At 37.1% G+C, this 16,600-nt stretch overlaps 1 protein-coding gene across 1 annotated transcript in view; it reads left to right on the top strand.

Annotated features, from left to right (window-relative positions):
• The window catches only part of Smurf (SMAD specific E3 ubiquitin protein ligase), a 264,916-nt gene that overhangs the window by 194,060 nt on the left and 54,256 nt on the right, over positions 1–16,600 (top strand). Inside the window, exon 14 of the mRNA XM_090386893.1 lies at positions 6,343–6,480. Within this exon, the coding sequence (XP_090243019.1) occupies positions 6,343–6,480 (138 nt within the window). The remainder of the gene's footprint in view (positions 1–6,342; positions 6,481–16,600) is intronic.

The following is a 16,600-nucleotide window of genomic DNA, read 5'->3' as shown; positions in this document are numbered from 1 at the left end:
AGAAACAATGGCCATTCGAGAGGCAGTAGAGCAAACTTGTGAAACAGATCATTAATTGATCTGACTACTGCTCTTTGGATAGTTAGAGTAGTTTTAGTGTCACTTCTCCCACCTGCTTCTGACTTCTTTGGGAAGTGACCATGGGTTTCATGGTAGGGCAGATTTTCAATTTGTTCAGAGTTGTAACTGCTCAGGCAGATGAATAATTCCAAAAGTAATAAAGAAAGCATAATTTGTTGGATGTAGAGAAAGCCATTCTGTATATTTCTCATGCCATATTTTTCTGACCTAGCATTTTCACCTTCAAATATTCAACTGGCTTGCTCATTATTCATCCATCAGTTATCTTGGTAATAAGCTTATGCCAAGAAAGGCTTAAGATTAGTAAAGAGGTGTATTCTTGTGTATGAATCTTTGTTGTTATTGTTGAAGGTAAGCACAGGGACAGCATCTTTTTTACACATAATAAGACAGTGTAACTTCACAAATAACTTAATTTTTGCATAACTAAGTAATAAATATGAGCCCTTGTTAGCCAGCTAGCAGATGGTTACGCTTCTTGTTTCATCTTTTTTTTTTTTAGCTTGGACCTTATGCACAGACAAATTCCGTCACTTATCTTTCCGTTGTAACTTTTGCCCACATAAATCTACTACATCATTCTTCCCAGCCAATTAAACTTTTTTTTGAACTAAATTCAGAAAGCCATTGCTACATTTTTTTCTGTATTGTTGATTCTTGTATTCCCTCTGTCTTGTGAACTCTTCTGACCTTGTGGTCATCCTGGTATAAATTCACTAACAAACAACAAAATTGATTTTATAATTATAAAAAAAAAAAAACAAAAAAAAACCTGACAATGTTAGTTTTATAAGTATTTATTAATTGCAGCCCCCCACACACTATTCATACTCTTGGTTTCTGCTATCCTAGTATATAAGTCTAGGTCGTCTAATTCCACTTCTTTGCTATTTAAATTCCTGTGGTGTAAAAATATGGCAAATATTCATCTGGAAAGCTGATACGACCAGCACATTTTAAATTCATATACAGTAGGGTCTCAAAGTATGTGAGGGATAAGTTCCTGGTATCCCTGGTTAAGTGAGAATTCACGTAATTTGGTTTATAGAAAATTCACATAAGTGAGACCCTATTAAAAACTATTGTCCTCCTAAAGTAAAACTAGGTGAACTCCTATAAACCGTGCACAGGTTTTATTCAATATGTGTAAATTGAATGTAACAAATTGCTAAATTGGACTTGTAAATGAGGATCGACTTGTCCTGACTAAAATTACTGACAGGATGAGTCCATCCTCATTGGAGGGTGCATTTCTAGGGAAGGCCATGTTTATGCTAAAGATGCACATCATAATCCTTATTAAGCTGTAAGTTGTCATCTCATTCAAGTAGGGAATTCCTAAATCATCCAAACAAAAAGCTGATACTGCACATCTGCTTTAACATCAACCTTCCCCTTCTATTCCTTCCCTTTCCCACTCACACATCACTAACAGCCATCATAAAAAGTACAAGTTGTAACCCCAAGTCGTTGAACATAAGTTTGAATCGGGATCAGTAGCATATTAGTACACTGGTGTGCAAAATTTAAGGACCAGTCAGGTTTTTACCTGTAGCTTCTCATAGGAGTGGCCTGTATATGTAAAAAGCATACCAAAGGAACCTCATGAGGTACAGAAATGATGAAGGAAACAACACCGACACAATAACGGAAACAAAACGGTACAGAGGGACTTTATTCAAAAATGGCAACATAACACTGGCTGCCATGGTACAGATGCGTCACTGCCAAAGATGGAACAAAGGGAAGAGGTGGTCCTCAGTAGGAGATATGGCCACCACTAATGTCAATGCAGGCTTTGCACCACCTGTCCATACTTAGAACAATGTTGTTGATAAGTGCATTAACATCATCCACTCCTCTGTCAGCACCATCTTCAGCTGGTGAACATTTTCTGGTGGGTGTGGACGTGCCGCTAGGTGTCTCCCCAGAGCGTCCCATATTTGTTCGATGGGATTTAGATTGGGGGAAATGGGCAGGCCAATCTATACGAATAATGTCCTCACTTTCCAAAAGCATATCAACAACTGCAGTGCAATGGGGTGTGGCATTATCCATAAACATGAACTGTGGGCCAATTGCACCTCGGAATGGATGCACATGGGGGAAGGATTACCTCAGTACAGTAGTGTGCACCAGTTACAGTACCGCCTTCCAGTATCTGGAGTTGTCTACGTCCATCCAAGATAACACCCCCACAGATGAGAACACCTTGACCGCCATGCTAAGGTATCAGTTACTTGGGGAAGTGTACTTATGTATCCAATTCATTCTTCAATTATAGCATCCAAAAAAGATCAGAAAGTCAGTTTAAAAAAAAAATAGTAGTGTTGTGTTAACTGTAAAACAGAAATTCAGTATTTTTAGAAAACTAAAAAAAGTTAAATTATATTATGGAGTATGATCTCAACAACTTCAACAATTTATGATATAAAGGCACATGTGCTTTCAGAGATAAGTGTATAAAATTGTTTCCGCAAAGGACAATAAGTATAGTGTATTCATTGGCATAACTAAGAAGTGTAATGTTACATTTCATTGTATAGTATGGGCACTTATAAGAGTAATGCTCACCAACTGGCACTCCAATCCCCATAGACTCCAGATAACTAAGATTATCTTGTATATCAGAACTGAATGAGGCTTTTGTTTTTTTTAAATATGATTATTATTAATAATATCTCTAATTCCTATGCAGAGGTATTTGCAACCAGTAGCATTTCTGATTTGGTAGCTCTAGCATACTATACCTTTCTTCCTCAAACACTAAGATGGTGAATGCAAGCAGACAAGTTAATGATAGCATTTCTTTGAGAGAATGAAGCTTGGTCAACTGACCAAATACTGTTGAGAATTGTTGTGGCCTATTTTGCATAAGGAAAAAGAAAACTGAACTCTCCTAACTATTGCAGCTGTTTATGAAAGAGCAACTCAGGCTTTATGTAATAGGCAGAGTTCTTTAGGACCAACAAATGTTGATAAAGAATAACCAGCTGGTTCATTTTTTTTTGCATTTATTAACAACACTTAGATTATATCACTATACAACATCAAAATCAAACTGTTTTGTAATTTTTTTTTCATAAGTTTTATGCTGAACACTAGGCAGATAACTACTACTCGGCATGGTGATGCAGTGGGTCAAGTAGCAACTTAGCAGAGGCATATGATGCAAGAAAGCAATCTTATATAGCATCAGCCAAGAAAAAAAAAACCTCCCCATTTCACCCATCCATTTGTTCTAAATGTTTGTCTAGTTCTGCCTTGAATTTATTTTTATTTAAGCTAACAACTTCCTCAAGTTCAAATAGCAAAGCTTAATACACAATGACTTCCACAATGGCTGCTGGAAATTTGTTTCAGCAATCAAGTAACCGTTGGCTAGAGGAAAATTTCTGCACATCTATTCAACAACTGTCTTCCTCAATTTCAGTTTATGCCCCTTCAGGTTTGTAATCTGAGCAAGAGGAAAAATCCCATCAGCATTGAGCCTTCTCAATCCATTCAAGACTTTATACACCTCAATCAGATCGCCTCGCAGGTGCCTAGTCTCTAGACGCTGCAATTTGCAGAACATAAGCCTTTCTTTGTAAGAGCACCCCTTTGTTCCCCTCACAAGTGGTGATGCACTTCTCTGTACTCATTCTAGCAACTCCACATTCTTTCTAAAATGAAGCTTCCAGACCCGTACACAGTACTCAAGGTGAGGCCTGACCATTGCCTTATGGAAGGGGATAATACCTCCTTATCCCTGCTCGCAAAATTCCTGTATATCATTGACAAGGCCCCATGACCTACTTGGGCAGCCTGTCTGCAATGCTCAGAAAACTTCAGATCTGACTGCACAGTTACCCCCAAGTCTCTTTCAATCTCCACTACCCTGAGTGTAACATCACCCAGTTGGTGCATTTCTCTGGGGTTATTGCAACCCTCCCAACCTTTGTATCATCCTACAAACTTTAACATTAAGCTTGATATACCTTCATCAATATCATTGATAAATATACAAAACAACAGTGGGCCCAACACCGAACTCTGGGGGGAACCACTAATAACATTAGTCCACAAAGAGCAGTAACTATTGACTACCACTATCTTTTCCCACTCAACCATTCTTTTATCCACTGTAGCAACTTGTCCTTAATGCCTTACAGCTCCAATTTGTACAGTAGTCTTCCATGTGCAACACTATCAAAAGCTTTCCTGAAATCCAAGTATATGATATCAAAATTTTTTTTTCATCCTGTTTCTTTGTGACCACGTCATAGTATACAATCAGATTGGTCAGACAAGACTTTCCCTTAACAAACCCATGCTGTGTTTGAATTATTACTGCAGTCTTGTCTAGTTGATCCTGCAATTCTTCTTTAACCAGTGACTCCATTATTTTCCCTGGTACAGGAGTCAAACTAAGAGTTCTGTAATTAGTCGTATCATGTGAATTTGAGATACATTTGCACATTTGAGATACATTTGCACATCTCCAGTCTGTGGGGACTTCTCATGAGTCCAAGGATGCTCTCATAATTACGGCCAAGGGTTTGATTACTTCCTTTGCCACCTTTAATGTAACTGGATAGATGTTATCTACCCCAGGTGCCTTTCTTATGTTTAACTTCAACAATTTCTCTTCCACTTTGCTCTGCGTTATTACAAAATCATTTAACTCCCTGTTAGTTTGATAAACATCTGGCCCTCTGCTCCTTGAATAATTCATGTGTGAATGTAGATGCAAAATACAGTAAACCCCCGCTGTTCGCTGGGTTACGTTCCTGAGAAATGCCGCGAATAGCGAAAACGCGAATGAGTGAGTTATGGCTCCCATAATAATAAAGGGGTTCCATTCCAAAGTATGAAATATATAAGAAAAACTAGTCTAAAATTTTGTCTGTGTATGTATTATATGTACCTTCATAATATGACTATGTACATAGACAGTACATAGTGAAATGCAAGCATATGGCATCGAAATGAAAATAAGAAACAATTTAATATTAAATGTAATATTTATTAGAAATTTCAAACAAATCTTTCAAACCAGCACCTTTGCTAGCTAAAAAAACTTATCCCGCCAGTGCTATCACCAGTTTCGCTAAAGTGTTGACAAAGGAGTTTTGCCTTTTCACGAATGATGAGTGAACTTAACGGAATTTTATTATGAGTTCATTCTTCTATCCACAGATTTAAAGCTTTTTCCATTTTTTCTAATTTAACATCACGAGTTACAGAGCAAATTTTTGAAGCAATTAGCACGTTTTCACGGACACTACGGTGGATTTTTTCTTCCAATTTCTTGATTGATCGTACCATTGACTTATTGATTTTATAATGTTTTGCCACTGAGGAGACACTTTCGCCATTAGAAATTTTGTCTAATAACCCAATTTTATTTGCTAATGTCATCACCTTCTTTGATCTTTTCACATTTCCCTTTTTATTCGTAGCCATATTTTTGTACAGGTTAGAAAGAACTTGTCCACAATAAAGTCACTTTCTTCCGTTAACATGCTCGAAAAAGTCTGTTTTACACTGCAAAACGGTAGATTTATCACTTTTGTAAGCATATCAATTTATAAATTGATATGCTTACAAATTATTTATCAATTTATAAATTGATAAATTTATTCAATTTATAAGCATATAAATTAAAAGCAAACGACGAAACCTTCCATGACAAGTGCATAACACATACTGAGCAAGGATTAGCGAGAAACATCCACACTCGCGATTTTGTCACCCCACTGAGCGCTGTTTTGACCGGGAAAGATAATTTTAGCCACGCCCATTTTTTATGGCGGAAAATGTTCAAGGCGCTTTAAAATTCACATTTTTTTTTTTTTTTTTTTTTTAGGTTTTATTTTATATTAAATCAGCGACCGCGAATAGCGGGGGTTTACTGTACTCATTTAGTTTGGCAGCTATCTTAGAATGATCATCTATGGTCAAACCATTGATATCAAATGGACCAATCTGATTCATCCCCTTCCTTTTAGAGTTTATATAAGTAAAGAAGTCTTTGTTTTTGTTTGCATCCATTACCAAAGATTTCTAAATGCTTAAAAATTTACTGAATTGTTGGCTGAAATGTAAATCTAGTAGTGTTATTACAATAAATTGACAAAGTTAGTTTGTCATAATTATACTGCCACCTTACATTTCAGTAAATTTTTAATGCTTAAAAGTTTGAGTTACTTTTTAAATATTTGGTTGAATTCTATTCTTTTTTTTTTTTTTTTATTAATATTTTTTTAATGTTAATAGAGAAAATAATATCACACCGGTGATTGATACTACATTTTCTGTGGAGCATGATGCATTTGGCCAGCTACAGGTTCATGAGCTAAAACCAAATGGCAAAGAGATTTCTGTAACAGAAGACAATAAGAAGGAGTATGTGAGGTGAGATATATATATATCTATATATATATATAAATAAATGAATTTTTGAGGTGTTTCCATTTGAAATGGTCTAAAAAGTTGTATTTTAAGTTTTTTTGTGGGGGGAGGGTTATTGTTATAAGTAGTTATAATAAACTATGTATGCAATTTGAGCTTGGTCCACTGTCAAAGAAATTAAACTGCACAGCCATAATGAACATGTCGTTAGGTATGTATACCATATAGAAGATACTATCTGGAATTTGAAAATGGAAATGGTTTATTTGAAAAAGGAGATGGTAAAAATTTGGAAGGTGCAGGTATACAGCAGGCCCCCGTTATAGCACGGTTCGTTTTACACTGATTCACTATAACACTGTTCTTATATTATAACCCGTATCTGACTATAACGCTGTCACAGATCACTATAACGCTCTTTTACAGATTGCATTTTTGGCATATTTAACGAAATCGTTTCATTTGATGGAGTCGATAGCTTGAAAATGAATAGCAAAATGGCATTAAAACATTTCCCACGCCGACTTGAGAAATTTTCTCGCACGCTAATTTAATTACAGTACAATGACTTGTTACGTAGGTCCGAGATCATCATTTTAAAAAATGATCAAGTATACTGCTTGTAATATTTGCGTTATATGCATTTGTCTGAAGTCTAGTACCGTATTAGACATCATGCGAAACGAACAGTTTACTTGAACATTGTATCGTAATTAATGCAACCAACGCAGTTACATTTTAATAATAGCCGATAAGAAGGAAAAAGCAACGTCTGAGCGCAGTACGAAGACTATAAATGTAAGAAAACTACTGAATTTGAAAATTAAATTAGACATTTTGAAGCGAATCAATTCTGGTTAAAGACAAGCGGATATGTGCCATAATTTAGGACTTACAAGTTTAACTGTAAGAACAATTATAGAAAAAAAATAAAGAATTAATTTTAGCAGCGGGAAAGATAGCTGTTCCACTGCAAGCAACTAGGGCTAGGCCAGCTATTAGGATTGAAATGGAGAGACTAACTAATTTTACTGAAGATAATATCCAATGCAGAATTCAGTTAAGTTAAATATTATTAAAAAAAAAAAACAGAAAGAGATTAGCCAATATGATGATCTGAAGAAAACTCACCTAAAAAAATGTGGAACCATTTAAAACTAGTAAGGGCTGGTTGAATAGATTTAAAATCCAGGGAGAAGCTGCAAATGCAGATTACAGAGCCGAAACTTTCAAAAAAAAGAACTTGTTAAAATTATTGAAGAGGGATATTAAGTGTTATATTTCTCAACAAGTTTTTAACAGAGATGAAGCAGGACTTTTGTGGAAACGAATGCCTAAAAGAAGTTTCATATTGAAAGAAGCAAAAAACATGCCAGGTTTCAAAGCGGCGAAGGATCGATTGCCTTTATTGTTGGGTGGTAACGCTGCGGGGGATTTAAAATTAAAACCCCCTTTAGTTTTTTTGGAAGAGGGCCAAAGTTCAACCCAAAATCGATACATTTTTCATGATTAAATTCATCAATTAAATTAAATCAATTTAGATCAATTAAATTCATGATTTTAATTGGAATTTTAAGTTTAATTTGATACGTAAGTAGTTACCACATAATTATATACGTATGTAATGCAGAATATTTTATATGTACAAATATTTGAATATTAAATATTTTAACCGACATTTGTGCATCTTTTCACTACCGTTTATTATTGATTAGGAAATGTCCTATGGCACCGACCGCAACTCACAAATACATATATTACCTTATGGGAATACGGAGCGCGGATTCACTTAGTGCTCTGTTTTTACGGAATGAATTATCAGCGTTAAGCGGGGGTCACCTATACTTAAAAAAAAAAAGTGCATAAGATGTGAAAGGAAAGACTTCGATAGGAAAGATATCTCAAATTGCATTTAATATTATTTGGGGAAGGTACAGTAGTAGAGAATGATAGAAAAAACCATCTCTTGTTGAGGAAGGATCATAAGATGCATGTCTGAGCAGGTATCACACTCTGACGTGCTCTTTGAGAGCATCAAACAACCTGTTTAACAGGATCTGCTACGCAGGTATAAGTAATATAATACTGTTCACTGTATGCTATCTAAATGGCCTATTCAATCTCTTCTCCACCATTGAGAGTGTGCCATATTCAAGAAAGACTACAGCTTAGACAGGGCATGTAGTCTGCCCAACCTCAACTGTGGATGGAAGATTTTAACAAGAAGAGGGGTTGGAATTTAGTAGTAGAAGAGGATATGATGCAAGAAAGCTTATATAGCATCAACCAAAAAAACCCATTTCACACATCCATTCCCTCTAAAAGTTTGTCTAGTTCCTCCTTGAATTTATTTCAGCTGTCAACTTCCACAATGACAGAGGGAAGCAATCAACTACCTGCTGGCTAAAAGTAAATTTCCACACATCTATTCTACAACTGTCTTTCCTCAATTTGAATTTATGCCCCTTCAGGTTCGTAATCTGAGCAAGAGGAAGAATCCCATCAGAATTGAGCCTGCTCAACATTCAAGGCCTTATACACCTCAATCAGATCACCTCGCAGGTGACTAGTCTTCAGATGCTGCAATTTGCAGAACTTAAGCATTTCTTGGTAAGAGGACCCCTTCATTTCCCTCACCAATCTTGTTGCCCTTCTCTGTACTTGCTCAAGCAACTACATTCTTCATACAATTAGCCCTCCAGGGATAATCACCTCCTTTTCCCTACTAGCAAAATTTCTGTATATCATCGACAACCCCATGACCTGCTCTGGCAGCCTGTCTGCACTGCTCAGAAAACTTCATATCTGACTACACAATTACTCCTAGGGCTTTTTAATTTTTTACCACCCTAAGTGTAATACCACATAGTTGGTATGTTTCTCTGGGGTTACTTCTACTCATATGGAGCACTTTACATTTGTTAATGTTAAATTTCAGTTGCCCCTTCTCAGCCTATCTGCCCAACTTTTCTAGATCCTGTTGCAGTAGCACACTGCCATTACTGTCATTAACAACCCTGCTAAGCTTTGTATCATCTGCAAACTTGGACATTAAGCCTGATATACCTTCATTAATATCATTAATAAATAAAAAAAAAACAACAGTGGGCCGAACACCAAACCCTGGGGAACTCCACTAATAACATTAGCCCACAAAGAGCAGCATTCATTAATTACTATTTTCTGTCGTCTTCCCCTCAACCATCCCTTTATCCATTGTAGCAACTTGCCCTTAATGCCATACAGCTCCAATTTGTACAGTAGTTTTCCATGTGCAACAGTATCAAAAGCTTTCCTGAAATCCAAGTATATGATATCAAAATTATTTTTTGCATCCAGTTCCTTTGTAACCTTTGTAAAATTTGTCAGAGAAGACTTTCCCTTTAACAAACCCATGCTGTCTGAATTATTACTGCAGTCTTGTCTAGATGATCCTGCAATGCTTCTTTAACCAGTGACTCCATTCTTTTCCCCACAACAGAAGTTAAACTAGCAGGTCTGTAATTATTTTGTCACCCTTTGAATCCCCCTTTGTGACTGCGGATACATTTGCACATCTCCAGTCCATGGGGACTTCCCCTGAGTCCAAGGATGCTCTCGTAATTATGCCTAAGGGTTTGCTTACTTCCTTTGCCGCCTCCTTTCATATAACTGGATAGATCCCATCCAGGCCAGGTTCCTTTCTTATGGTTAACTTCAGCGATTTCTCCTCCACTTTGCTTTCAGTTATTACAAAATCAATAAGCTGTCAGAGTTTAATTGGCTTCTTTCCTCCTTTTCCTTACAGAATTCCTCATGCATGAATGTAGATGCCAAATGCTTAATCAGTTTTGTCAGCTATCGTGAATGTAGATGCCAAATGCTTAATCAGTTTGTCAGCAGGATCGTCAACAGTTGAACCATCGATGTCAAGTGGACCAACCCTGATTCATCCCCTTCCTGCTATAGTTTATACAAGTAAAAAATCCTTGCTGTTTTTTTCTTAGCATCCTTTGCCAAGCATTTCTTGTAATCTGCTTTTGCTTGCCTGACTTGATTACAGACTAGCTTATATCTGCTATAGGCTTCTGTGTCACCTGATAATTTATGTGCATCCCATACATTTTTCTTCTCTGCCACGAGCCTCATTAATTCATCTGACATCCATTTAGGCCTGAACCCTGAACAGTATTTCTTAATCAGTATGAAAAACCTAGTAGCTTCCAAGATGAATTCCTTGATATTCATACCAAATGAATTACTTGTGAATTACTATATATCTATACCATTTTTGCCATTATTAAACAAATTCCACCATCTATTAAGATATTGAGATCAGTTGTATTTTACAAAGGATTAGCATTCACTTACAATCAGCACAAACACTATAAGGTAAAATGAAATTTAGACCCTAAATAAATTTAAAAAATTACTAAAATTTGCATTGGCTAGTTAAAATTTGACTGTTGTTGATTGATATTCACTCAGTGTCAACGGTCAAATTTTACATCCTGCATTAAAATGTCATGTATTTGAAAATATAACACTACTCTGCATTATGCTTTTCTCTATTTACTTTGGAGCACAATTGGTTCCTCCTCTGACAGAATTTGAGCATAAGATCTTTAGAAATGACTGTTTTAGTTAACCTAAATTAATTAATATTGTTTTTAATAGAGCAACATCACCAAGAAGGTGAATCCATTAAAAATTCTAAGGCACTATTGTGACCAGTTTTTGAAATATTTGGTTCCATTATCAGATAAGAGCTAGCCTTAATTATCGAAATTGTGTCAAGCAGTCAATAAATGTATCAAATCTAAATGAGCAGCCAAATGGTGTGAAGAAGAAAACCTGCAATTGAAAACCTAAATTTCGTTTGGAGTGTAATGTAACCCCCGTTATTAGGCTGCACTGGCCCAGTACAGAATTTCAGTAAAGAAAGGGAATTCCATTTTGACATAAGTACTGATATAGTTTGAGAAAATAACACTATTCTGTTTGGTTTTTTTTCCCTTTCTTTACTGCTGGGAACACTATTCCTGTGACAGAGTGGGCTTAATCTCTTTAGAAATTACTACATTTATCCACAAATTGACCTAAAGTAATTTGTGTCATTTTTAATTGAGTAAGATCACTAAGGGGATAAATCCATTTTTTTTTTTTTTTTTTTTTTTTTTTATTAAAAATTAAGGCACTATTGTGATCAGTTCCGGAACTATTTGGTTCCATTATCAGACAAACAAGCATTCCAGTTGAAAATGCAACTATTGTTACAAGTATAATATTAATCCAGCACAGCCCAGTAATAGAGGTTGTATTATAACAAAAGTTGCATTTTCATTTGGAAATTTTCTTCTCCACACCAGTTGACTGGTCGTTTAGATTCAATAAGTTTATTCACTGCTCAATAAAAGGTTATTATTTAAGGCTACCTGTTGTCTGATGATGGAACCAAATATTGCTTTAGAATTCTTAATGAATAACAGATTCACCTTTTTGGCGATGTTATTCAATTAAGAATGACATTAGTTAATTAATGTCAACTCATGGATAAATGTAGTCATTTCCAAAGAACTTCAGGCCACACTGTCACAGAAGAGACAACAGTGCTCCAGGCAATGAAGACAAAAAAGCATAATACAGAGTAGCGTTATCTTTTCCAATATTTCAAAAGCAGCATTGATATAGTATACCACTTCTTTACTTAATCAGTTATGTAGAGTTAGTAAGGATTCTGGACTAAAGATGAATATGGCTAAAACAAAAGTAATGATGAACAAGTATGCCACAGAAAGGGACATAATGATTGAAGAAGCAGTAATTGAAAAGGTGGAGTCATATTCTTATCTGGGACAAGTCATAAGCTGTAATAATGATAAATGGCTGGAAGTCAAGAGAAGAATAAATTTTGGATGGATAGCATTCAGGAAATATAATTACATACTGAGGAGCAATATCCCAATTTGTCTGAAACATAAAATAATGAACCAATGTATACTCCCCACCATGACTTATGGAAGTGAAACTTGGGCACTCACCAAAAGAATGGAAGAGAAACTGAGAACTACACAGCGAAGAATGGAATGAATTATATTGGGAATCAGACTGTTAGATAAGAAGAGAAACACGTGGATTAGGCAGCAAACTCAAGTAAAGGACATTCTTATCAAAACTAAAGAACTAAAATGGTCTTGGGCACATAGCTTGAAGACATGATGGCAGTTGGACACATAGCTTGAAGACATGATGGCAGTTGGACTAAGAAAATAACAGAATGGTACCCAAGAGGAGCTAAAAGAAAACCTGGAAGACAACAACGGAGATGGACAGATGAAATTCATGAGTTTGTGGGTAGTAAATGGATGGCTATTGCACAAAACAGAAGGAACTGGAAAGTTACTGGAGAGGCCTTCATCCTGCAGTGGATTGAAAATGGCTGATGTTTGATGATGGAACCAAATAGTTTGAAGCGTGTCACAGTAGTGACTTAATTAATATAATAAATAATGGATTTATCTTCTTGATGATGATATTAGTAAATTTTGGTCGACTCATGGATGAACACTTGTTTCTAAGTAACTTAAGTTCAAACTTTCTCACAGTCACAGTCACAGGAGGGGCAATAATATTCCTATGGTAAAGGCAGAAAAGCATAATGTAGAGTAGGTTTTCTCAAATTATTTCAGTACCTGCATTGAAATAGTATCCTACTTCCTTACTTGAAATGCAGTAATCCTTTGGCAAATATGCCTAAATGTATGTGCAGTAATAAAGTAGTATAAACAGAAATATGTTTTAAAGGTCCTTTTAGCACCGTATCAACAAATTATGTTTATATATGTACTTATTTTCTTAACTCTACAGGGACTTGCTGTCCTGAGTGGTAATAGTATGTATAGTGGGTTCTAAATGTTTCACTTGTTTGGAAAGGTCTGGGTTTGAATCCTGTTGATGACTGCAGGAATTTCTAAAAGTTTTCTTCAATTAGGGCTGCAATTAACCAATCTCAGCAGAGGGAGCAGGGCCCCATGAGTTACCTGACTTTTCAGCCTGCACAACATGCGAATCAGCCCATGAACACTCACTTGTACAGACATAACACATTCAGAGCAGTATGGTCTGTCACTAAAAACCAACAACAAAAGAGACGTCCCATCTATAAACTGTATTAACAAGTAATACAGTAATAATAGTCTTTATATTTATGCTAGTTTCACAAATCGGCATGAGCAGGGCATACCCTCAACAAGGTTCAACATTCTACAGGAGTGCTGTGACTAGGGGGAGAACTGAGGGGGGCGATTCTCCAATGCATCACAGCCTAAAAAAATGTGCAACTTGTGAAATGTTTGCCGAACTCTCTGGAACAGAACATGATCTAGCCAAGGAGTATGTCTTTGTTGTTGTTGTTTTGGTTTTTAGCAAGTAAGGCCATATTGCTCCGGGATATGCAGTGGTCATTCCCTGACCTTTCCGCATCCTCCGTATTTGGTGGTGACGGGCTCGAACCCCGGTCTAATCAAGAAGCGTGTGCTATGCACTGCTGCTCCTTCCCAATTGGCTACAGAGGTGCCGTATGTCTTTGTGTGTGCCAGGTGCAGAGAGTGTCTAGAAATTAGGCATCAACTCAGCGTTCTACTGGGCGTCTATGAGAGCTTGAGGTGTAGCATAGATGCCCTCGAAGAAATTAATATGAGGGGCCCGTCAAGCTCTCAGCTGCCCAACTCAATGCCAGAGCTTGCTCCTGGGCATCAGGCAACACAGCGGCAATCTCCAAGGCAGAATTCACTGGTCCCAAAGGAACTAGTTATTGTTGGTGACTCTATTGTCAGGGAGACGGGGAATATATTGTGTAAAAAGGATAGATTAGCATTAGGATTAGTAGAGGCATATGATACAAGAAAGCAAGCTTATGCAGCATCAGCCAAAGGGGGGAAAAAAAACTTCCACTTCACCCCTGCGTTCATTCGAAATACCTGTCCAGCTGAGCCTTAAATTTATTTAGGCTATCAACTTCCACAACAAGGATTGGAAGTCTGTTCTACCAACCAACTACACGCTGGCTAAAGGCAAATTTCCACACATCTATCCTGCATCTGTCTTTCCTCAATTTGAATTTATGCCCTCTCAGGTGATTATTCTGAGCAAGAGGAAGAATCCCATCAGCATTGAGCATGCTCAAATCATTCAAGGCTTTATACACCTCAGTCAGATCACCTCGCAGTTGCTTAGTCTCCAGACATTGTAATTTACAAAACTTAAGCCTTTCTTTGTAAGAGCAATCCTTTGTTCCATTCACTAATCTTGTTGCCCTTCCTTGTACTCGTTCCAGCAGCTCTACATCCTTCTTGAAATGAAGCCTCCAGACCTGTATACAGTACTCAAGGTGTGCCCTGACCATTGCCTTATACAAGGGAATAATCACCTCCTTATCCCTGCTAGAAAAATTCCTGTATATCATTGACAAGACACCATGAGCTACTCTTGCAGCCCGTCTGCATTGCTCAGAGAACTTCATATCTGCCTGCACAATTACCCCCAGGTCCTTTTTATTCTCTACCACTGTCCGTGTAGTACCACAGAGTTGATACGTTGCCCTGGGGTTGCTGTTTCCCATATGTAGTACTTTACATTTGTCAATGTTAAACTTCATTTGCCACCTCTCAGCCCATCTGCTCAACCTTTCCAGATCCTGTTGCAGCAGCATTGCGTCAGTAGTGTCCTTAACAACCTTGCCAACCTTCGTATCGTCTGCAAACTTGGACATTAAGCTTGATATACCATCATCAATATTATTTATAAATATAGAAAACAATAATGGACCCAACACTGAACCCTAAGGGACTCCACTAATAACATTAGTCCATGATGAGCAGTGTCCATTGATTAGCACTCTCTGATGGAACAGGACCAAGGGCAAAAGTTGATGACGTAAAGCATATATCATCTTTCAAGGGCACAAAAGGTGATATTGTTGTACACGTTGGCACCAATGACATTAAGAGTAGGAGATTTGCAGATTTACTTAACAAGTACAGGTCAATGTTGCAAAAAAGTTGTTAGTTAGGGTTAAATTTGAAAGTGTCTGCAATTGTGCCCAGACACGATAGGAGGGAGTACATAATTGAGAGCCTTGTCAATCAATTCGGCCCTGGAGGGAATATGCAAGGCTCAAGGGGAAGAATTTTTTTCGGCGTGGTCTGTGCTTGTTAACAGGAGAGACTGCTTCTGCAGGGATGGGATACACTTAAATAGAAAGGATGCAAGAATATTTGCTGATGCTATTGAGGCAGTGTTAGGTGGATCGGAAAACTGCTAGCTTGGGAGGATTCACAGACTAAAAGGTTAAAAGTAGCCACGGGTAGAGGTGAAGGTGATTCTTGCACAACTTCTATTAGAATAAGTAGCGACCTGGAGCAAGGGGTACTGGGGGTTTCAGGGACTGATGGCAGTCATTACGAAACAGGTGGGTATATGGGATGTGTCAGGGTGAATAGGAATAGGTGCATGTATGCTTGCATGTATACTAATGCTAGAAATATAGTAAATAAATTTGATGAATTTGAAGTGTTGGTCAAGACATCAAAGACGGATATTGTTGGGATATCAGAGACGTGGTGTCACACTGATATTAGGAATGCAGAATTGGAATTTGGGGAGTACAATGTGTATAGAAAGGATAGACAGGATAGGAAGGGAGGCGGTGTCATGCTGTTAATTAAGAAAAACATAAAATCAAAAGAAGTGCATCTATTGATAAAAATGAACAGTGCACTGTTGAGTCAGTTTGGTGTGACATATACACTGCGAAAGCAAAAATAAGAGTAGGAGTGTGTTATAGGCCTAATTATTCGAATGAGTACAATGAACAATTGTACAGAGAAATAGTGGGCTAGTAAATCAGAATGTCTTATAATGGGGGATTTTAACTTCCCAGATATTGACTGGAACTTGTGGGTTGGTCACTCACACACTAGTAAGACTTTTGTAGATTTATTGGATGATTGTTTTTTGTAGCAGCATGTTCGAGAGGGAACCAGAGAGGGTAATATTCTTGATCTGGTTATCAGCAGTGATCATTCGTGTATTAAGAATTTGCAGATAAAGGAACCACTAGGTGGCAGTGATCACAGTGTACTGA

The sequence above is a fragment of the Mastigoproctus giganteus genome, chromosome 12 (assembly GCF_048544385.1).
Source record: "Mastigoproctus giganteus isolate SK-2022 chromosome 12, ASM4854438v1, whole genome shotgun sequence".
Classification (NCBI taxonomy): domain Eukaryota; kingdom Metazoa; phylum Arthropoda; class Arachnida; order Uropygi; family Thelyphonidae; genus Mastigoproctus; species Mastigoproctus giganteus.
Note: the sequence above shows the minus strand (reverse complement) of the source record. Positions and strands in the feature narration are given on the sequence as shown.